At 42.0% G+C, this 23,654-nt stretch overlaps 2 protein-coding genes across 4 annotated transcripts in view; one reads left to right on the top strand and one right to left on the bottom strand.

Moving 5' to 3' along the window:
* WAC (WW domain containing adaptor with coiled-coil) overlaps nt 1–3,710 on the bottom strand; it is a 56,050-nt gene extending 52,340 nt beyond the window's left edge. The window contains exons 1-3 of one of the 3 annotated variants that reach the window (XM_081345226.1): nt 3,618–3,710; nt 3,011–3,047; nt 1,242–1,437 (exon numbers count right to left, since the gene is read on the bottom strand). In XM_081345226.1, coding sequence (XP_081201352.1) covers nt 1,242–1,380 — 139 coding nt within the window. In that variant the 5' untranslated portion in view covers nt 1,381–1,437; nt 3,011–3,047; nt 3,618–3,710. Of the gene's footprint in view, nt 1–1,241; nt 1,438–3,010; nt 3,048–3,189; nt 3,581–3,617 lie in introns of those variants that run through there. The other 2 variants (XM_081345225.1, XM_081345227.1) reach the window with 2 other exon arrangements.
* A 3,929-nt stretch (nt 3,711–7,639) lies between these two features.
* LOC308679040 (uncharacterized protein) lies at nt 7,640–7,984 on the top strand (the record flags this gene model as incomplete). The annotated part of the gene is made up of 1 exon (XM_081346275.1): nt 7,640–7,984. The coding sequence occupies one exon, from the start codon at nt 7,640–7,642 to the stop codon at nt 7,982–7,984; it is 345 nt and encodes a 114-aa protein (XP_081202401.1).
* Between the last annotated feature and the right edge of the window lie 15,670 nt (nt 7,985–23,654).

The raw sequence follows: 23,654 nt of genomic DNA, 5'->3' as shown, positions 1-23,654 counted from the left end.
AATTACTTGAGCAGATTCACCTTAGCTTAAGTGGTCCACTAGTGGAAAGCCACTAATTTACAGAATCCCAAGCTAAGCCTACCCTCTTATTTAACTAGCTTTACATGATATTTTTACAATGATCTTAAATAGGAACTGAGACATATTTGAAAATATTTCAGATATAACCATTTCTAAGAATAAATTAGCAAAAGCTTATATTTCCAATAAGAATTATATTATAAAATGAAGTATATGTACAATGTTTCTAATTTTCGGATTAACAGTAATGAGCTGCCTTTTTTTGACATACATATAAGCAACTTGAATTAAATTTTGCTTAAGCATAAAATACCATAATGCTTTAATGAAGCAATAAGGTTTAAAAATAGCAATTAATAGTTTGATCGAAGAATTCAGAAAACCTAGTAAGAACAAAAACCCCTATCTAGATCACTGCATACAGTACAGAACGCTGCCAAGTATCTACACACAAAACCAAGCCTAATGATTAAAAGGGCTCTGTAAAGTTTTCTTTACTTGCGAATTGTTAAAGCAGCAGGCTGAACCGGCCCATGTAATGAACTTACCATATTTCTCTCAGGTAAGACACCTTCATATACCAAGCTATCAGCAACTCTGTAGCCTGCTTTCGCATTAAAAAAATTTGGGGTCCTTTGTGCTCTCTGAGCTTGGTTGTTTTCCTGCAGTTATTTGCTAGTACTAGTTTGGTAATGGAACATCTGCAAGAGAACAGCCAAGCTCAGAGACTTCTACCCTGAGCTACAAATATTCTCTTCTATTGATGGCAAAAAATATCCGAAGCTTCCCCAAATAATAGTTAGCATGCTTTTTAAACTACCATTTGTAAAAAGCTTTTCAGATAGCCAGTGCTATTTTTATATGTTGGCTAGTATTAGCTGTAATGTGCTAATCTTATCTTGCTACTGGATTTAGCTAATTTTCAAAGGAATTCTATAAAAGTAGTAATTTAAGAATACTAAACATATATGCACAAAAATAAGATGATTTCAAAGAAAACACTTCAACTTGCCAGGCCATATGTTTCTTATATATAAAAAGCCAATAATCTTATGATAAAGGTAAAGAAAATACTATGAAAAGAACTATTAAAAATCTATTTCATTGTTATGCAGTACATATGTATTTTATGTAGTATTGTGCCAAGCTGAAATAATGGTGAGGCAAAATTATTTAAATATTAAAAATCATAGTTGAATCAAAGGTTAAAGGAAACTCACCACCATCCCTCTCTCTAACTCTATGAGTATGAATGGTTTTAGCTTTATTGTGTCCACTATTGTCACTGTATTTGTTTTCAGGACTATCGGATCGCCGCAACATTTTATTTGGCGGTGAAGGGTCTGTGGCGTCTCGCATCTTGTCATGCCGGTGATCACCACCACTGGGGTGACTCTTTGACGTGTACTTAAGAGCCTGTAAGAAATTTAAACAAAATTAAGTTGTGGCATTATACCTAGAATTTACAACTAACATTTTTATTATCTAGTTTTTTATATACTATCTGACATTTAAAGTATATACGTAAGCATATTCTAAATTAGTATTGTTCTTGGACACAATCTCTATGTTATATCACCAAGTTTTTCAAACAACTCAATTCAAAACAATTCAAAAATAGTTTGCATTGCAGCTGTCCAAAGCAATCTGCAGATCTACTTAACAAGTTATCCAGAAAATGACCCAATACAAATTCTGGAGGTTTGATTTTTATTTTTTGTTAATGACCTCTAACACTGATCAGTGGAATCTATTCAAAATAATGCATTTAAAATCCTGATTCTTAATCAAGAGACAGTGATCTGTACACTATCTTTAACACACTGTAACATATTGGAGAATATGTTCACACATCTAGCTATTTAAGACAGCAAACTTTTCAAACATGGATGATCTTCTCTTTAAAACACAAACTACAGATTAATAAATAACTGTTCATTTTTTAATTCCTAGATGATACTGCACTAAGAGGCATTTCATGATACCTTGTCTCTATCAAAAGCTTATTTTAGTTTATCCAAGTATTTAAGTATTTCTGCTTAATTTTAATCAATAAGATCTCATTTGTGAAGACAGCAATTATGTATTTCCAGAAATGTAATTTCTTCAGACTACAGATTCAATAAATTCTCAAACACTACCTGTAGGTACATAGCAACTGCTGCACCTGTACTTTCCTAGCAAAACCACTTTAAGTTGTATTGAGTGCAACCTAGAAAGCAGCTTTAGTTAGCAGCTCTTCATCTCAATAGTTTTGGAGTATAGGTCTTTTGCCTAGTGGATGTTTACAGAGGTTAGGTTGTTATCTAGTACAGCCTCCAAATATTAAGCTCTGCTTGATACCTGACAGTACTTTAAGAGTCAAGTAATTATTTTCATTACATTTTTGGCTAGTGGTGGAGCAAAAGGGAAGGGAGAAAAGCAAAGTACAAGCCAAAGTTGTGGCACACTCTCCCAGGAGTCTCCAACATCTGCTGGAATACCTCCACCACCCCAAATTTACAAGGTCTTTATGAATAGGAGGATTGAAGAACTAGAATTCCCTACGGCCTTTTTTCGCTATGGGTCAGGGGCCCAGGGTCCTTTATTGTTTTAGGGGAGAGTTCCTATAAGCAGCTGCCCTTGTTAGACTTCAGCGGAGCTGCCTTAGCGCCATCCCACCGGTTTCCTTAGGAGAAAAAAACAATGCCGTCTTCCCGCCCCACACTGGGCCTAGCGCTTCGTTTCCCGGCCCCGCCAGGCCCCTACCGCCGCCTCCCTCAGGCGCACCGCGCTTGGCGAAGGAAACCAGCCGCAGCCGCCCCCTCCTTCCCCGGCCGGCCAGCCGGCCGCGCGCGGAGCGAAGCTAAGGGAAGGGGCGGCTCGTGCGCGGCCTGCAGCGGCGGCCGAGGCCTGCGCTCGAGTAGTTTAGCTCGCCCTCCCACACTTTAGTTGTTGCCGCCGCAGGGCCTCTCAATGTGGGGACTGCGGCGGGCGAAGAAATCGGTACCTGGTAGGGCTGCGAGTCCCCCTTGCGGTCGTGACAGCTGGAAGAGAAAAAAAGAGAGACGGACAGAAACGTAACGTTAGCGAGCGACCGTTACTGGCGGTTGGCATCGAGCAGCCGGGGGGGGGGGAAGAGCGACATAGGCGCAGTCGGGGAGGGCGGGACGGGAAAGGGGTATTTACCCATCATTGAGTCTTTGCTGTTTCCTCGCATACATTACCATCAATGCCCGGCCTGTGAGAGAGAGACTGAGGGGATCAGGAGGGCGCGGCCGGGCCACGGGCGCCGCCGAGGGGGGAAGGGGAAGCAGCACTCCGACCGGGGACGGGGAAGAGGAGGGGAAGGGAGGGAGGAGGGGCGGCTCAGGCAGCTCGGCTGTGGGAGGAAGCGGCGCTCACGGGCCCATCTCCTCTCCACACCCGCGAGGAGAGGCAGCGCCGCCGATCACGCACACAGAGGAGCGCGGAAGACGACGACGTCCCCGCCGCCCCCGCGGTCCGCCTTCGCTCGCCCGCCGCTGCCGCCTCCCCCCCCTCCCTCAGCCACTGCTCCCAACACTACCGCCGTCCGATTACATCCGGGAAACTGGGACGCCACCGCCTTCGCTTACCGTCGGCTGTGGTCGGCTCTTTCCGACCAAACTCCTCCCCTATGATTTTTTTTTTAATAACAACCTTCCTCTTTCTTAGGCCTAAGCCCCGCCTACCTCCCCTCTCAGATTCTGAGAGCCTCTCTTCCGAGAGTCATCGGCCGTTTCCGTTCAATGCCGGAAATCCCTTGCTGTGAAAGATAAAGCCTGCGCGCTCGGTCTCTGGGCTCCCGATTCAGAGTCGGAAAATATCGTACATTTCCGTCAAGCCGACAGCCCTCGCTTTGATGAGTCCTCGGGTTTTCCCGATGCTAGGTGTTTCCGACTTGGTCCCCATATCTGATGTTACTTCGGTTATTTCCGTAAATAAAACGAGGAACGTGTCCGATCGGCACTTTTCGTGACTTCTAAAAGCAACTCCCGATAACGTTCCAAGTGCCGCGAGCAATCCCTGGCCACCGATTGGCTGAGGCCTTTTCTCTCTCATCCGCTCCCTAACTTTAAACGCGTTACCTGCTGGAAAAGACGCAGAGCTTTTACTTCGCGTGCAAGGCGGAACTTAACGAGGTCGGAGATAGTTGCAGCTTGGCTGAGGCTGGTCTTTACCAGTAAACCACTTTGGTAGGAATTTGGCTTTATTTTCTCATTCTAACCTAGGACCTTTCTCTGCGGTCTGTTCTCTCTAAGCTTTTTGTAGCCTCTGGGAAAACCGCCTGGAACGAGATTGAAAAGGAGTCTGGAACGCAGTCGTGTTGAAAAGTAGGTGCTGTGGATTGCAGTAATATTTGTGGGAGAACAGGCATAACTTTGCGTTGGACTGCAACTCACATCATCCTGAGCCACCTTGATGCCTCTGTAAGGCGGGAGTTGTAATCCAAGAAGTTTTTGACGCACGAATATTTCAAGTACCGGGGCTCCTGAATGTTGGCGAGGTTTCTGGCGAAACGCCCCTAAAGAGGCGCTGAACGCCGGCCGCCCCGCGCATAAGCGCGGGGAGGATGAACCGTGCACCTGGCTGGGTCCCAGATGGAAGTTTGCTTTGGGAAAGGGCGCGCAAGCAGAAGCTCGCGGCGTCGCTAATTTCAGCAGTGCGCAGGCGCGGAAATGAAGTTTCTCAGCTGCGCCTGGCGCCGGAGCTCGTGCGAGGTTTCTCCCGGCTCCTCCGAGATGCAAGGTGGCCATTTCGCGAAACGCTTCCGAAGAGTCGGTCCACTGCAGCGGCCGAGGGTGGCAATCAAGCTATTCTGGAAGGCCGGCGGGGTGTTCTGGGTCCCAGAGGCTAAGAGGGAGGCTGGCTTGTCGGTGTTTGCAGCTGATGGCAAGCAAAGACCCTTGTCTTTTGCTCTCTTGACAGGAAAATTGGAGGCTAGAGGGAAAAGGGCAGTTGTGGACCCATCCTTACTTATGTCAGTGGCCAGAAAAGGAGGGACGCTACATTTCTGGATCCTGAACTTGCCAAAATGATTACACCTTCCAAACTAAATCATTTTCCCCTGTTTGCTTCACCTTGCTCAAAAATAGTCAGAAAAATAGGCAAAATTAAAAGTAGCTCCTGTGGATGGAAAATTCAGTAATGCCATGGCAAAAACAGGTAGTCATCCACTTAACAACAGTTCATCTAGTGTCAGTTTAAAGTTACAACAGCACTGAAAAAGGTGACTTATTATTGTGCAGCAGCACAAACATACTTAGGGGCCCCTAGAATAGTTCATGTTTCACTACTATTGTGCAAATTGTATTGTTACTAGTTTGTCTCAGATCCAATTTTAGGTATTTAATTATCACCTTTAATGTGGCATGTGTCCAGGTTACCTGAAAAATTGTCTCACCCCATTTGGGTACCAAAGAATTGCAGTTGGCAGGGTCCAGGAAAAGACCTTTTCTGCTGTGGCTCCTTTCCTTCCCCCCCCCCCCAACTTTGGAATATCATGCCCCACGAGGTAAGATCCACTCCCATCCTCTTGGCCTTCCAAAAAAGCCTGAAAACCTTTCTTTGTCAACTGGGTTGAGGCCCTGATGGAGGTGACCCACTTTGGAAGTGGATAGTACACTAGTATAAGATCTCACTTTCACCCCATCTACACATTGGTTTTTATTCTGTTTACAAATTGTTAGAAACATTTTTAAAAAGTTACACAAAAAAATAAAAACAACCAAAGAAACAAAGAGGGCAGAGAAATCAACTTAGACGTTTAATTCACTCACACCAAAGGCCTATGAAACACCAGTGGGCCCTTTGACTTTCAGGAAGGAGGTTATTGGTCAGCCTTATCAATCATCTCTAGAGAATGCTTGATAGGAAAGGATGACTGAAGGATTCCTCAGACACATAGGTGTGCTCAAATCAAGGGAAATTGTTTAATTCCAGAATAAATCACTTTCTTTGGGACATTCTGCCATAATGTTTCAGAATGAATCTTGAGACTGCTTTGGAGTTTGGGTAAAATAAAAGCCAGTCTCAAGTAGGATGAGATAGTATGCATCTCTCACCTCTTCCTCTTAACATCTACCAGCATGTAATATCTTATCCCCCCCCAAGGGCTACCTATGGTCCACAGTCTCAGAGAGAGAGATCTGTTTTCCAGAGATTTGAGGATATAGTTGTATTTAATAGCCAGCATAAAGCTACAGAAAATTACCATTTTCTTGAGCATAGGTTCTCCTCAGGGCTGCGTCCTAAGTCCGCTGCAGTTCACCCTCTTTACCCATGGTACTGTTGTGCTAAGTTTGCCACCAACCATATTGTGAAGTTTGCAGATGATACAACAGTAGTGGGCCTTATTCATGATGACAATGTGTATGCTTACCGCAAGGAGGTTGAGGTTTTGGTGAACTGGTGTAAGGAAAACAGCCTAGCTTTAAACATTGGAAAAACCAAAGAGATCATTGTCAATTTCAGAAAAGGCAAGCACAGCCACACTTCTCTGTGCATTAATAATTCACCTGTGGAGATGGTTACCAGCATCAAATTCCTGGGTGTGCAGCTGATGAGTAGGCTGGCTTGGTCGCCCAACAGCGAGACACTGGTGAAGCGGGCACAGCAGCCCCTGCATTTTCTGTATCGCATGAGAAAAGCACATCTTCCTTCCCCTGTCCTTACCACTCTCTACAGAGGAATGATTGAGAGCATCCTGCCATACAGCATCACAGTCTGGTCTGGAAGCATCACTGCTTCAGACAGGAAGGCGGTGCAGAGAGTGGTGAGGATGGCCGAAAAGATCATTGGCAGTTCCCTCCCTCCCATCCAGGACATAGCACAGAAGTGTTGCTTGAGCAGGGTTCATAAGATTATCTGGGACACTACACATCCTCTTCACAACCTGTTTTCCTTGTTACCTTCTGGGAGGAGGATTCATGATATCCATAGCAGAATCCATCCAGATTCAGCCATAGTTTCATTCCATACAGTATTAAGCTTGTGAACTCTCAAGCTTCCTCCTTCTGTTATATATTCAAGATGGATAGTATTTAATATTTATTTGTTATGTATATGTAAATTTCATTTTTGATGTGTGCTGTTGTGCCCACAGTAAGAAAATGACAATAAAGGTTATCTTAGAACAGTTCAGTGACTATTAATATGCAAAGATGATGATTCCATAAAAACACATAAAGGCTTTATTGGGCAAGAGGACAAGTAATGGAGAAAATGTTTCTTTTCATTGCTTTGCTTGTTTACATTATTTTCTGCTTATTATATGTCAAGAAGCACTTAATTGCATTCTTATACTCATGCAAAATTGGTTACATTGGTAACAGTTCAGATTGCAGACTTAAATATGAATTGCTAAATTAATGCGGAAACACCTTGGACATCAGATTTAAAGCAGAAATGGGATTCCTGGAAATTTCTAAAACTGGTTTCATCCATCAGCTTTTAATTCAGTTTGTCTTCACATTAAACTATATGTGTACAATGTAGAATTGCTAAGATAACAGCTATTCTTTCTTTTCTTCCTCAAATGAATTTAGGAAATTGGTGGGGATATAGCCACCAGTAGAAGAAAGGACACTTGTCTCCCAAGTAGGATAAAGTTAGCAGGATGACAAAGCAGGGAGCTGTTCTCCAGGGCTGCAATAATGAACTTGTGAAGTATATGGAAGACTTATGCATTCAGAAAAAAGAAGTAGACCAGCAAATTGGAAAACTGGTAGAAGACAAGACTAAGATTCAATATGAAATTGAAGTGTTAACCAAACAACTGGAAAATGTATGTGAAAGTTTAATTTGGAAAAATACCATACAAAAGAAGCTTGATAACATTCTTTCTGAAGCAGTATTCACATATGACAAGATTTTGGACAGTTCTAAAATTTTGCTAAATGTTTTGAAAAAAGAAATAGAGAATTTAGACAAAAATGATAGCATTGAAAAAGCAATTCAGTGACTCACCATGACATATTTGGACTCTAACCAAACCAATGTTAATACTGGCAAACAAATTATTTAAGAAATGCCATTTTCTGTTTTTCTATTATTTGCTTTACTAAGTGATCTATTAATGGGTATGGAAAGTAGTTCTCAAATAATACGTAGAAATAAAGCATCTGAAAATTCTCTCAAGTTACTGAAAATGAAAGGCTACTCAAGTCCCAATTTCCAGAATTTATTATTTGTCAGATAAAAAGAGGGAAATCAAATGTTTTTATTTAGTTAAAATAAGATGTAATTCAGATGCTGATACTATGGATTAGTGCATTAAAGAAAAGTAGTTTGGGGGGAACATATTACCAGCTATGATCAGAGCAATGTCCAACCCAAGTTTTGGAAGTGAAAGCAACATGTAGTATATAAATGCTTGTAGTTCTCATAGAATTGGTTTTGTGGGGATGACATACATCATTGCTAGAAGTCTTCCTCTATTATTCCTCTAGAAGTGGCAAGGCATTTAACTGTACTCCTTAATAATTATCCTATAAGTCAGACATCTCAAACTCACGACATCACGAGACATATCGGGACTGTTTTGCCATTGCTGGCAATGGGGTGGGTGCGGCTTCCAAATGACGCGTCCGGTCCATGGGCTGGCAGTTTGACACCCCTGCTATAAGTCTTATACCCAGTATATACTTATAAGTTTTGTTCCCAATAAATATGCAGAGGTGTAAATTGAGAATGTAAAGTGGAAGAGCAGTCCATTTTTCTCTTTCCACATTTGATTTATCTTATCCTGGTGGATCACTGTTCACTTTTTGTTCTGTGAAGAAGGATATGCCCAAATATTGGCTAGGTCGCTAGAGAAGGCTTTGCAAAGTGGAAGGATTGCAAAATAACTTTCTTAGTTTGATTAATGCCGGGCCATGTTTAGTGTGTGATCTAAATTGGACCAATTTGGCTTTGTTTGATAGGTGTGAACCAAGTTGTTAAGATTTATAAACCATGCTTAATGGTTTACTGCAATATGGGAATATAGCAAATTTATTTTATTTATTTATTTATTTAATTGGATTTATATACCGCCCTTTCCCGCAGGACTCAGGGTGGTTTACAGGGTATTTAAAACAAGAAATACAAAAGTTAAAAACAATTAAAAATAATTACAACAGTCCCTGAAAAAGTAAAAAAACCCAATTAAAATTAAAATTAAAATTCTCAGCCTGGGCCAGAGAGCTCGAAGAGCCAGGTCTTCAGGTCCCGGCGGAATGAACAGAGGTCGGGGGCAGTCCTCAGCTCCACGGGCAGCTGGTTCCAAAGGGCAGGCGCACCCACTGAGAAGGCCCTCCCCCTGGGTGTTACCCGCCGGCAATCTTTTACCGGCGGCACCCTGAGAAGTCCCTCTCTGTGGGAGCGCACTGGACGAAGGGAGCTTGATGCCGGCAGCAGGTGTTCCCTCAGATATCCCGGACCCAAGCCATTTAGGGCTTTATAGGTCATTACCAGCACCTTGAATCTCACCCGGAGGGCAACCGGAAGCCAATGCAGCTCGCGGAGTAGAGGTGTTACATGGGAGTATCGGGAAACCCCCATCACAACTTGCGCGGCTGCATTCTGCACCAGCTGAAGCCTCCGAGTGGTCCTCAAGGGCAGCCCCATGTAGAGAGCGTTGCAGTAGTCTAAACGGGAGGTCACGAGCGCATGAGTGACTGTGCGTAGGGCATCTCGGTCCAGGGAGGGTCGCAACTGGCGCACCAGGCGAACCTGAGCAAAAGCCCACCTGGTCACGGCTCCTATGTGGTCTTCAAAATTGAGCCGGGAGTCAAGGAGGACGCCCAAGTTGCAAGCCCTAAACGGGGGGTAACACCTCACCCCCCCATCGTTAAAGGTGGAATGGTCTGGTTAACCCGAGATGCCGATACGCACAGCCACTCAGTCTTGGCAGGATTGAGACGAAGCCTGTTTCTCCCCATCCAGACCTGGACCGCCTCCAGGCAACGGGACATCACGGCGAGGGCATCGCTGGGTTGGTTCGGGGTGGAAAGAAAAAGTTGGGTATCATCAGCGTACTGATGATACCCCACCCCGAAACCACGAATGATCTCACCCAGCGGCTTCATGTAGATGTTGAACAGGAGGGGCCTGGATGTGCAACAGTTTAATAAAGAAACTGTTTATTTATTAAATTTATATCTAATCTTTATTTTGTACAACTCCTACTCAGCCAGCTTTTGTGTCTACTACCGGACTAAAACAGTCACCCTATTTCTAATCCAGTATCTTAACCCCCCACACCATATTGGCCTTTTTGCCTTCAAAACATCAACTTACTGTATAGATTAAATGAAGCAATTTAATAACTGTTGGTTTTATTTTCCATTTCTAAAACTCTGCTTATAATAAAATGCTAGTAACAAGGATATGTTATGCCTGTGATGCCAATCTGAAAATGCTTGGTTGAGCTGAGTTTTAGGGTAATATTAAAGCACTGAGCCTTTAGGATTTAAATTTATCATTTTCACTCACTGTATTTTATAAAACTAATGTGATAATTCCTGGTATTATTTGAAAAAAGATACAAACATTTGTAAGCCAAATTTAGCCACCCTGTAAACACACTCTGAGAATGCACAGCTTACATAAATAAGTGTAGTAATAAAATGTCCTTATTCATAAGTATTCTGGTATTCACTCCTGGAAGTTTGAAAAATTAGGCTAACAATTTTATTAACCAAACAAAGTTATGTAAAGGTTGCTGCATTTGATTATGGCAGCTGTTGAACATCCAGAAAGGAAAGTTTGCATACAACTCCAGTTTTCTCACTTCTTGAAAAGTATAAGTTATAAATGCCTATGTCCCATCACAGCTCTTTTCAAAGATAAATGTTTTGGTCTGTATATATTTAATTGGCAATAGAGTGGCCAGATTTAAAAAAAAGATCATTTTAGCACAGGTGAATGGCAGCTGTTCTATTGTACAGTTCTTAGAGTGATGTATGCATAGCGTTCAATGAAGACTACTTTTAGATTGGAAGGGATTATATTGCAGTCATGGATTGTACCTGAAAATATTTTTTTTCTTTGTCCTTTCGTTTGTACATCAGAATCTGCATTTGTATCTAACATTTGTATGTAGGAGATTTACGTACACTTTCTGGTGGAAAGAATAGACTGCAATTTAGATTTAAAACAACATTGGAACAAATAATTATAAAATAAAAAAATATTGTAAGATACAGCTGGAATCAGCTTTGGAAATAGCTACTGTATGTTAGCCTGCAAAAGAAGCAGGTGTTTGTTTTAATAGTCCAAATAGACGTACTTTCATAGTCCCACAGATTACAAAAAAACACTTTTTGTGCACATCTAGTACATTCCATGGCCTGTGAATTATACAGGATAATGCGCTTTCCCTCGGCAGATCTTGATGAGCAGGAGTATTTGCAGAAATCTTTTTCTACAAATCTTAAAAGTAGATTCTTTTTAGGATATATATATTGATCACTGGAAACAATTCTGCATGCCTGCTTCTTATACATCCATATACTATTGTTGCATCTAATTGTGTCAACCATTTTTAATATCCAGAAAACCAAGTAATTCTGAAAGTTTTATATGGTTTTCCTGCAAATTTCTGTGGCCTGTGAGAATTTTTTAAAAATAAAAATCTACCTTAATATGGTCTCTTTGGAAACTTTCTTTAGACATAAATACTAATTGGCTCTATTCTTTTTAAATTGTTATCACATTTTCCCAAGTATACATTAATTTTTGTAAAGTTTTCTTGCTTAGTAATTAACAGGCTCTTTCTCTCTTCCATATGTGCAGGATTAACGTGGATTATGGAACTTCAAAGAGGCCTTTTTAAAAAAAATGCTAGCCTCCATCTTTGCATTATAAAATTTGCTAGGATATGAAAGGAAAGTGTAGCAGAGGGAAGTACAATGCGCTGAAATGCATAAGACCTTGAAAAATGAAGATGTTTAGTTTGAATAATGGGTATCGAACAGAAAGATGATAAATTACCTTCCTAATATCAACTTTTCTGTAAGAATCCAGAATGATTAAGATTTTTTGTGGATGAACAGCTCCAGTCGTACAGATTTTAATGTCCCCACATTATTTCAATGTTTGTGTCTATGCTATGAAACAGAAAAAGATCAGGTGGTACAATCCTATTTAGGATAAAAAAAATGAGGGCTTGTGTAGGGTAGCCAGAGGAGGAGATGGAAGGCCCTAAATTTATTCCCAGTGGGAGTGAAATAACTGCCATGGTGAAATGTAGGTATGTTAGAGCAGTTCTTTGCTGATCTTCAAAAAAATGATTAGTACTTGGATGGGAGACCATCAGGAAATCCCTTTATTTTAGCCATATGGGGAAGTTATCAGACAAAGGCAGTAGTAACACATTTTGAGTCAAAACCCCCATGTGTGCATCTTCCTGAAATCACCAGAAATTGAGCCCCTTACAAAGGAAGCCAAACTTCCTTTTCAAACATGGCAATTTTGGATGGGTGGACTTCAACTTCCAGGATTCCCCAGCCAGCACGCTAGACACTTGGCTGTCCCCTGGAATGTCCTGATTTGCTCTCCAATGTTAATGGGACATGTACCAAAGCTATAGCCTGTATAAAGAGAGAACTTCAACAAAGTTGTTCTTTCAGTGTATCTTTTCCTCAACTGAAGAAGGAAACAGTAAGGCTAAAGAGATAGATAGTAGGATCAGCAGAAGGCAAGGTGCCCACAAATTTCTGAATCTGGTAGCCGGGATGTTCAACTTAGCCCAGTCATCCTCCAGAGGTCCATTAGTGCCAGCTAATGATTGCATAATGTTGGCTGGGAATTTTAGCAGTTGCAATCTTGAGATGGACTCTATGTTAGAATTTATAAGGTAAAGGTTCCCCCGCACATGCATGCTAGTCGTTTCCGACTCTTGGAGCTCATCTCCATTTCAAAGCCGAAGAGCCAGCGTTTGTCCGAGGACGTCTCCGTGGTCATGTGGCCGGCATGACTAGACGCCAAAGGCGCACGGAACGCTGTTACCTTCCCACCGTAGTGGTCCCTATTTTTCTACTTGCATTTTTACATGCTTTCAAACTGCTAGGTTGGCAGAAGCTGGGATGAGTAACAGGCGCTCTGTTATGCGGCACTCGGGATTCTATATATATATAAAAATGGAGCATCTGTGCCACTGATACCCTGTATACATCTCAGTCACTGATAATATGTTATTTCTGGCTAGGCTGAACTTCAAAGTCCTGTTTATTTATTTATATTCTGCCTTTATTATTTTTATAAATAAATGACAAACACAATAGTCCGTCCTATTTTCAATGTGTTATTAAGCAATAGGTAAAAGGTAAAGGTTCCCCCGCACATGCGTGCTAGTCGTTTCCGACTCTTGGGGCCGGTGCTTATCTCCATTTCAAAGCCGAAGAGCCAGCGCTTGTCTGAGGACGTCTCCATGGTCATGTGGCCGGCATGACTAGATGCCAAAGGCACACAGAACGCTGTTACCTTCCCACCGTAGTGGTCCCTATTTTTCTACTCTGTTACACGGCACTCGGGATTCGACCCGCCAAACTGCCGACCTTCTGATCGACAAGCTCAGCATCCTAACCCACTGAGCCACCGCATCCCTTTATTAAGCAATAATCAGTACTAATTTAAGATGGGAGTAGTAACTATTCAATACCCGTGACCTTGTTAGACAAGATGAAAGAAGAGACCAGGGACACGTTCTTTTTCAGTTTAAACAAGAGAGACTTGACTTTTAACATTTTCCCAATGAAATGAATGAATGCTTAATTAGACAGGGATGATCCTTCCAGCCTTTTGCACCCTGTACTGCTATCTCGGAATCAACAGGAAGGCAAGTTCATTATGAAATCCTGGCCAGTCTCCTCAAAGTTGACACTTGTGTGAGGTCAGCACATAGGCTCCAAAGCTCAGCACTGCTTCTTTTTCTCTTCTCATATATCAAACTAATTCCTCTGATGGCTGCTGCAGTTCAGATCTTACTGGCTTGTGGACAAGGATCTGAAGGAAGGAAACAGGGTCACTGGAATTCCTTCTCTGAAAAAGAGAAGAGGCAGAAAAAAAATCACACCCATATCAGTATTGGAGTTTCTCATTTTAAGAGATTGTGATTAGGCACTGGGATATTGTTCAATTAATTCACCAATGTTAAAATGTGGAAGAGAGGTTTTTGTTGTTGTTAGAAGACTTGTGAGACCTATTTAGAAAGAAATTGCCATGGAGAAAAGCTAGCTGTGTGTGTGCTGACTAAGTGTCAACACAATACAGATAGTCCTTGACTTACAACGCTTTGTTTAGTGACCATTCAAAGTTACAACAGCACTGAAAAAAGTGACTTATGATCATTTTTCACACTTATGACCCTGGCAGCATGCCCAAGATCACGTGGCAAAATTCAGATGCTTGACAACTGACATATTTATGACGGTTGCCATGTCTAGGATCATGTGATCATCTTTTGTGACTTTCTGATAAAATCAATGGGGAATCCAACAACCGTCTCACTAACTTAAAAACTACAGTGATTCACTTAACTGTGGCAAGAAAGGTCATAAAATGGAGCAGAAAATTCGCTTAACAAATGTGTCACTTAGCAACAGAAATTTTGGGCTCAATTGTGGTTGTAACTTGGGGACTTCCTGTATTTTCCTCCATTCTAGTCTCTTCCAGAAACGTTGCTCTACAATTCTCAGCCGTTCCTACCAACTACATTTGTCCTAAGCAGATTAACTTGTATTCAGATAACATGCTAAGCCAAAAGGCATGTGGATAACAGCCTCCATTTTGGTCTTGCAAAAGCAAGAGATAAAATCTATGTCAAGAGCAGGTTTGTACACATTCACAATTGTCATCACTTCAGATGACACCTTAGTTTTCAGAGAAACTTCCAACACTGGTTAATAGGCTGGAGGTTATGAGCAAAAAAGATATTGGTGCCTGAATTCTCCTTAATGTTTTCCTGTGGTTTAATCTTCATGTAATACTGAATCTACATGAATATTATATGGTAGTCTATTAAAAGATAAGGCAGACCAAAATATAAGGGAACAAAAATCACACCTACAGTGCAAGAAGCAATTAAAGATTAACACTGAAGCCCATAGGTGGAAAGCTGGGTGGGATATGGAAGCAGAGGAATCTCTTGTTTTAGCTGACAGAATCCCAGACCCTTGTAGCTTAGCAAAGATTACTGTACATCGCACTTCATTATTTGGGTTTGTGTGATGCATGGTTTGGGTGACCTCTGTGTTTTATCCCATTTAAAGAGCTTATAAATAGCACACGATAATTAGGTTTAGCTCTTGGATAAAAACATTCTTATTTTCATTCCCTGCTCGCAGGTGTCTGTCAAAAATGTTTCTAAGCAAACAACATTTCTAAACAAACATTGTAATAGGTGCTAACTGTGTATACGCTGAAGATTCATATGATCCATTCAAATGCCACTAGGTTTACATTATTTGCAAAGCCATGGTTTGCATAACCATGATGTATTTAATAAACCATGGCTTATTAAATACACCATAATAGTTTACACTGTGATTTCCCACAGATTGTGAGTCCTATCACATATTAAGCTGGCAACTGGTTTACGAAACACAAGGCCTAGCTATGCATATGCTGACTGGAGAATTCTGGGAATTGAAGTCCATAAATCTTAACTGTTATCAAGTTTGAAAAACATGACCTTAGAGCAGGGATGTCAAACTCAATTTCATTGAGGGCCACATCAGCATTGCGGTTGCCCTCAGGGGGCCGGGTGGGTATGGCCTGGGTGGGCGTGGGCTACTGGGTGGCGTGGCTAGAGTGTGTGTGGCCTACTAGGTGGGCATGGCCAGCTCTACATCGTTCGCATCAAGGGTGTCTATGGGGGCCTGGGCAGGAGTGGGACAGATCTGAGGGTCTCTGGCAGAAGGAGGGTCTCTGGCCCAGGGCCAAGGCAGTGGGGGCCGTTCCCTCACTGTTTCCAGGATGGTTTCGCGGGCCACATGAAACCACTTCGCGGGCCGGATCTGGCCCCCAGGCCTTGTGTTTGACATGTCTGCCTTAGAGCAATTGGTAAAATCAGCCATAAAAATAGAAGTGGGGAAAAAATCTAAACCCACTCCTTACTAGGATGTGCAGTGGCAAGACCAAAATTAATTTGCTCTCCAACGTATCTCACTCTGCTTTGCAAATCTGAGTATTTTGTCCTTTTCTGAAAGCAGATTCAAACTGAGAATAAAATTGGCCAAAGATTAGGGTTTACAGTCAAGTGCCTTAGAGAAGAGGGCTTTACTCCTCTTCTCTAAAGGATCCATTTTTGCAGAGAACCAAAAGTGATTTTTTTAAAAAAGGGTAATAGCTATTTTGTACTTTTTTTTAGTGGAAAGTGATGTCACATCACAAATTTGCCCATGGAAAACTAAATCATCATTTTCTCAATGAACTCATTTTTCAGAGTTTGCAAGACACAACCACATAGATCAGGAGTGTCAAACTGCCGGCCCGTGGGCCAATTTCATCATACTGAAGCCGCACCCAACCCATTGCCAGCAATGCAAAAAGAGTTGTGATACGTCACGACACATCACATGACATGGCAAGTTTGACACCCGTGACATAGATTATCTGACCACACAGTTATCCTGATTTTTAAGGTTAAGGATATTTCCAGGCAGAAACTGACTTTGTCCCTCTTCATCCATACAACAGCTTCACCCTAGAACCATCACTAAAAAAGCGCAACAACGAATGTTCTTCCTGGGTCAACTCCAGAAGTTCAAACTGCCCCAGGAGCTGTTGATACAGTTTTACAGAGGAATTATTGAGTCTGTCATTTGTATTTTTGTAACTGTCTGATTTGGTGCAGCAACCAAACAGGATAGGTACAGGCTTTAACGGACAGTTAAGACTGCAGAAAGAACAATTGCAATCAGCCTGCCTTCCATAGAAGACCTATACACTGTGTGGGTCAGAAGGAGAGCTGTGAAAATGCACCCCCACACACACACACACATCCTGGACATAAACTGTTTCAACTTCTCCCCTCAGGTTGACAGTATAGGGCAGGCATATCAAACTCTCAACGTCACGTGACATCGCGTGATGTATCATGACTTTTTTCCCATTGCCGGCAATGGGGTGGGCGTGGTTTTGGCACGACACATCTGGCCCGCGGGCTAGGAGTTTGACATGCCTGGTATAGGGCATTGAAGGCCAAAACAACTACCGTAGATACAGAGATAGTTTTTTTCCTTTGTGCCATCATTCTGCTGAATACCTAATTCTTATAGTGTGGTCTAAACCCTATGTATATTTACCCATGTAATATGTTTATAGTATCATTATTTACTCTTATTATTATCTACTCTACTCTCCCCCTTTATTGGTATTATTACTATGTTGACAAAGATTATTATTCTGTTGCTTTGCATATATATTGAGTTCTTCTCTACCGGAGACAAATTCTTTGTGTGTCAAATCACACTTGGCCAAATAAAGTTCAGTTCAACAGTCCAAGTGAGCATTTTACTACGGTTCCTGGAATCAGGGAGAATGAGGAACAATAGGGAGCTGGATAATGGGAGAAGTAAAAGATGGGAAATCATACGTGCGCTTTCACAATACAGGAAGAAAAAAAAGTCATTGCTCTGAAAAATAGGGGAAGGTGGGAAGGCACAATAGCATCCTGTGGGAGGAAATTCAGGTTACAGGAAATTACTGACTCTTCAGCTTGAGAAGAATCACAGAATGGAAGAGTTAGAAGACCACTGAGGCCAGTTGTTTAGTGCAACATCCCTGACAAAGGTGTTGGTTAAATGCATCCAATGAAGGAGAGTCCCTCTGAGGGAATCCAGATTAGGATTTTTTCCTGATGTCCAGCTGTAGTCTATTTCCTGGTCATTTAAACATAGTCTTTCTTCTGTCTTCTGGAAACTATGATCTGTTCTGCCCCACCTTCTATCTGAGAACCCTTCAGATACTTAAAAAGATCTACCAAGGGTCTTGTAGTCTTCTCTAAACATATCCAATTCTTTCAACCATTCTGTGTTATATTTTTCTTTCTTCTAAGACCTTTATCTCCTTGTTTCGCCTCTTCTGGATACAGTCCTTCCTTAATCCATTCCTAAAAACATAGCGCTTGTAACTGGACACAATATTCTAGTGTGGCCTGACTGAAGCATTGTGTGGAAATGAATAATTACTGTTCTTGCTCTTGATGCTACAGAAACATCCAGGATTGCATCTTCTATTTCTGTAGCATCTTATGGTTCAAATTTATCTTGAGATACATCAAGACACAGGTTCTTTCTGCAGATACTGCTGCAGAACCAGAAAGTCTCAGGATCCCTTAAATATTGTATTTATACCATTTCCACTGGAGCAGAAGCAGCAGGTTAACTGCCTTAGCTTGGGAATACCTCCAGAAGCCTCATAACATCATAAGGAAGTGATGGTTATCCCAGATTGATGCATCTATTATGCGTGGATGGGGCCTCAGGGAGACAGATGAAAACTTAATTCTATTCATTTTTTCCATTCCGCGCATAATTACATATATATAAATTGATGATATGCCCCGCTCTTAATTTATGATGGGAACAGCAAGACTGGCAGTTGCACCAAGTCTTCTGGTTGGTAGCATAAATGTTAATAAAGATTCATAGTCAAATTTGCACTTTGCATAAAGATATTTCATCCCCCTTAAAAAAAATCATCTACCTGTCTTCATTCTGTGGGTTGCAAGCTTGACCTCAAAACTTCCTGTGTGGCTTCTGATTTCCCACACATTTCTGACAACGCTTCTTGTTCAGTGCCAACTCCCTGAGCTGGTCTAATTTACAAACAACCACTTTCTTTGGGCTGAAACAGGCTTTTAAAATGTAAGAATTGTATGAATGACTCATGCTGTGCTTGCTTCAAATCGGTAGATAGTTTTGCTTTTCCTTATTGAACTTCCTCACCACCACCTTTCTGAACAACGAGTACAAAATAAATAGCTGCAGCTGCCTTCCAAAAACTTTCTTGAGAGGACCTCTTCTTCCGTCAGGGTCACAGCCACACTTCATTTTTTACATTTGATTTTCTACAAAATCAAAGCCAGGTTTCTTCCTGAAAGCTTAACTCTTCTCTCTCCAGATTCTTCATCATCTCTTGACTACATGTCTCCACATTCTGGTATTTCTCCTCTCTTGACAGTGAATTAGGTATTGAGAAATGCCAGAGAATAAGAATGCTGTATAAATAAAGAGAGGTGACTATCATTTTAATGAAGATGATGGAGGCGGTATGGTATATTCATCCTTGTCTGCAGGATATTCATCCTTTTCTTTTGTTCTTCCATTATTGTCAAATCCCAAACACATGGTAATTCTTCCAAACTGGGTTCTTGTTTCATGCCTTTAGACAAAATCTTGCCATACTGAAGACTCTACTATTTGCATCTACACTATACTTTGAACCATTAGGGAAGGGCTGTTTTCACGCCTTTTTCTCACACGTAATGTATTGGGCCTTGTTTTACTGAGTGTACCACGTGGGTTTGAATGCTGGAAGGTTGCTTAAGCAAGGAGCTGGCTAACGGCTCCCAGCTCCTCAGACAACCAGTCTCTGGAGCTGCCATTGGCTGCCTCTAGGGCGGCAATAGGTTGCTTTAAACCTATTGGCCGCCACCTAGAGGCCAGGGTATAAATAGCTGCACTCGGAGCCCTGTTTCCCAGTTCAGTTCCTGCTCTGCAATAAAAGCATGTTCCTGCCTGAACTCACTCACCTCCTCTCTTCATTCAAGCAAAGAACCCAGCACACAACACATAACATCCTAGATGAGATGCATCTTATTCCTCTAGAATGCAACTACCCCTTTCCTGGGGATCCATCTCCTCACCACATTCAATCACATCTATTTTATTGTTTCTGGAGACAAAGGTGAGGCAAAATGGGATTCATCTGGAATCACTAAAGGATTCAGGTTCTTATAGACCTGTAATAATAAACTAGTAATAGGTGGGATACCGGAAGAGGTTGCGTGAAACAGATAGGTCTTATGCATATCCACCAAATATGTTGTTCTCAAAACGGTAGTTTTTAAACTGAAAGAAAACAAGGACTACTTACATGACTAAAAAGTAATCATGTTAACTGTACTCATTTTTAATGAAATGCAATTAATTGGCCTTTACTCAATGGCCAATTAATTGGCCTGTACTTAATGGCCAAATCTAATCTTTGACTTTGCAAATCTGCCCACACCAGTATACAATATATTGTATGAGGAAAACTTCATTAATCTGTAGTAGCCAAAAAGTAGAAGTTGTTGTCGGTTGGAAAAGGTGCTTCCTGATTGCTTCTGATTTTTGACACTCTTGCATTAAATGGAACGAATAAAAACAGCTCAGGAACAGCAATGATTGCAGCAATTAATCACATTGGAAAACTAGCAGTTTACAGTAATGGCGCAGCTCTTAGAAAAGCTATTACCAGCATCCCTGTGGCCTTTTCCTGCATGTAACTCTCCATTATTTTTTCAATATAAAAGAGAGCCATGACTCTTCTGAAATAGGTTTGTTATGTCTTGTGTTTTTTTCCCCTCATGTGCCAGGTTTGATCGTTCGCATCTCAAACTTAACTTGGAAAAAAACCTGACTGAATCCTGAGAAACTTGATGTATGTCTTTCAGTGCTTTTTTAAAAAAAATACCCTGTACTTTTGGCCCATATTTTGGGATCAGTAGAGAGTGCCTGAGGAGGGAATACAAATAGAAACGTCTCACCCTCTTTTTCCTAAACCTTCCCTGCGTGGCCCACCTCCGGGGCTGCAATTCAGCAACAGAAAGATAGAATTACAATAGCACAATTTCAGTTTGTTTGTAGGTCGGCTAGAAATTCTATTTTTCTGCTGCTGAATTGCTCCCATCTATGAAGTTTCATATGATTTATCCTTCTACAGGTAATCCTCGCTTACCAACTGCCTCACTCAGTGACCATTCTAAGCTATAACTGCTAAATAAATAACTGCAATCAATCATCTCTCAATCACACAATCATCATTTATTTACTTTACAACCAGTGTGCAGTTTTCACTTGCAGGGTTAATATTGTACAGTATGGAAGACAGTAGTAAAATCATACATACACTGTGTCAGACATGTCAAACACAAGGCCCGGGGGCCAGATCCGGCCCACGAAGTGGTTTCATGCGGCCCGCGAAGCCATCCTGGAAACAGTGAGGGAACGTCCCCCACTGCCTTGGCCCTGGCCCAGAGACCCTCCTTCTGCCAGAGACCCTCAGATCTGTCCCACTCCTGCCCAGGCCCGCATATGCACCCTTGATGCAAACGATGTAGAGCTGGCCATGCCCACCCAGTAGGCCATACGCACTCTAGCCACGCCCACCCAGTAGGCCACGCCCACCCTGGCCATACCCACCCGGCCCCCTGAGGGCAACCACAATGCTGATGCGGCCCTCAATGAAATTGAGTTTGACACCCCTGCACTGTGTTAAGCTGATTATTTAAATTAGCAACCGTATCACTTTGCTTAACAATTGAACAGAAGTAAGATCATAAACCCAGTTGTGGTCATGTGCTTTTCCACTTAGTCTACATGGCACTTAGAAACCAAATTGCCAGCCTCAGTTGCGGTTGCTAAATGAGGATTATATCCAGTGGTGGGATTCAGCCACTTTGGCAGAACCGGTAGCTAATTTTTTGTTGCCCAGAATGGACTTTCAGAAGTGGCATCCACACAGAGAACTGGTTGTTTACACATTTGAATCCCACCACTGACTATATCTGTGTTTGTATATAGTGTCTATCATGTGTGATGTTTTCGGTTGCAATGACTACCAGTATGTGGCTGGTTTAACTTTACCAAAAATCTTCAGATGTTCCGAGATGGATTTTGCCCTACTTTTTCAACTGCTAGTTGAATCCAGGGACTAGTGCACTTTTGATGACTAAATGCATTAGCTTTAGGAGTTATCCAGATACGGGTGCTTGCAAGGTGAGACACAGGTAGTCCTTGCTTAACAAGGGCTATCTGTATTCTTGTTGTAATGGTTACTGTTGTGACTATGACTATAACAATAGTTGAACAAGTGAGTACTTGTTCAGCAATGGTTCAAAGTTGTGAACATTTACAATGGTTGCAGTGTCCCCGTGTGGTTGCCATTTGTGACCTTTCTTTCTGGCTTTTCACAAGCAAAGTCTGTAGGGAAGCTGGCAGAGAAGGTCCCAAGTCATTCTGGTAAGTTCTTTCACCTTCCTGAACAATGTGCCATTTCCTTCTTTAGTCCCTGCAGTGCGCTCTTCTTCCGTCAGCCTCCATAACACACTGCAGCACCCCACTCTGCAAACTCTGCATTGCACCCCCCAGAGCCTCCTCTTTACCCCCTGTGGCACCCCTGTTCTCCTTATTTGAAACTCCTGCTTAATAACCTGTGCATTTTGGGTTTATAGTAACAATGGGGATTCCCTGGATTGCCATTGCTAAGCCATACATTCACGTGACATTGTGTTTTACAACTGTATCACTTAGTGAGTGCAATCCTAACTATGGTTGTTACCCAAGGACTACCTGCACAGGGAATAGGGGTTTTTTAGATGCAAAGAATGTCAAGGTTAAAAAAAGAGTTGAGCATGCATTGTTCTCATCCATTATTCTTGAGGCAATCTTTGCACACGTAGCATACCCAAACCTCATCTAGAGATAGGTGAGGCTTTCTGCCCCCTTTTTATGGAGAAACCCTACCACCTATGAAGCAATGTCACTTCATTCTCAGATAAAACATCAGGGTAGGGGACCCACTGAAGCAGGAGAGTCCCCTTTCACTTTTCTAGATTTTTCTCGCCCCATATGATCAATAATCTGCTAAATAAAGGATGCGACGAGGTGTTGAAGAGGTGTGTCAGCTGCCATGTGGGCAGATGGCTGTTGGGATGGAGGTGCTGACACCTCAACCGGTGCTTCCCCTGCCACTTGCCATGCCTGCCAACAAACTGTGCCATCCTGCACATAAACCCTCTCAGAGCATGTGTGAATCCACGGAGCTGTAACACGAAAGTCAGTGGGCTACTGCTGCACAGAGTAATACCACAATACTTTGATCATCAAAAACCATTTTCATATTCTTAATTGCCTGTTGTACATAGCAGTACTGTACTTGTGCCATAACAGAAATCTATTCTATATAGTAAAATCATCCTTAATGGTGACATCTTTAAATAGTTCAGATCTTTTGTCTTATCTCTTATTTGTGTAACCAATGTGATATAGTGCTTAAGATACTGGAACAGGAGCAGGAAACTGCTAGTCCTGACTCAGATATAGAAGCCACCTTGGTGACTTTGGGCTGGCCATACTGTCTTACCCCTTGGAAGACAAAGGCAAGGGTGAACCACTTCCAAAAGCCTTGCCAAGAAAACTGCAGGGTCCGGGAATCGAGACACATTTGAAGGTGTGCACGCACCCATGCGCGTGCGCACAGGCGCACACACACATACACATATTCCATATCAGTATAATGTGGTTAGTTTTATTTCTTTGCCAATACAGGTTGTCTTCAACTTAAAACAATTCATTTAGCAACTGTTTGAAGATACAGTGGCACTGAAAAAGTGACTTACAGCCAATCTTCACACTTACTACCAATATAGCATCCCCACA

This window comes from Vipera berus (genome assembly GCF_964194415.1).
Source record: "Vipera berus genome assembly, chromosome: Z".
Taxonomy (NCBI): Eukaryota; Metazoa; Chordata; class Lepidosauria; order Squamata; family Viperidae; genus Vipera; species Vipera berus.
This window is presented reverse-complemented; position numbering and strand designations above follow the sequence as displayed.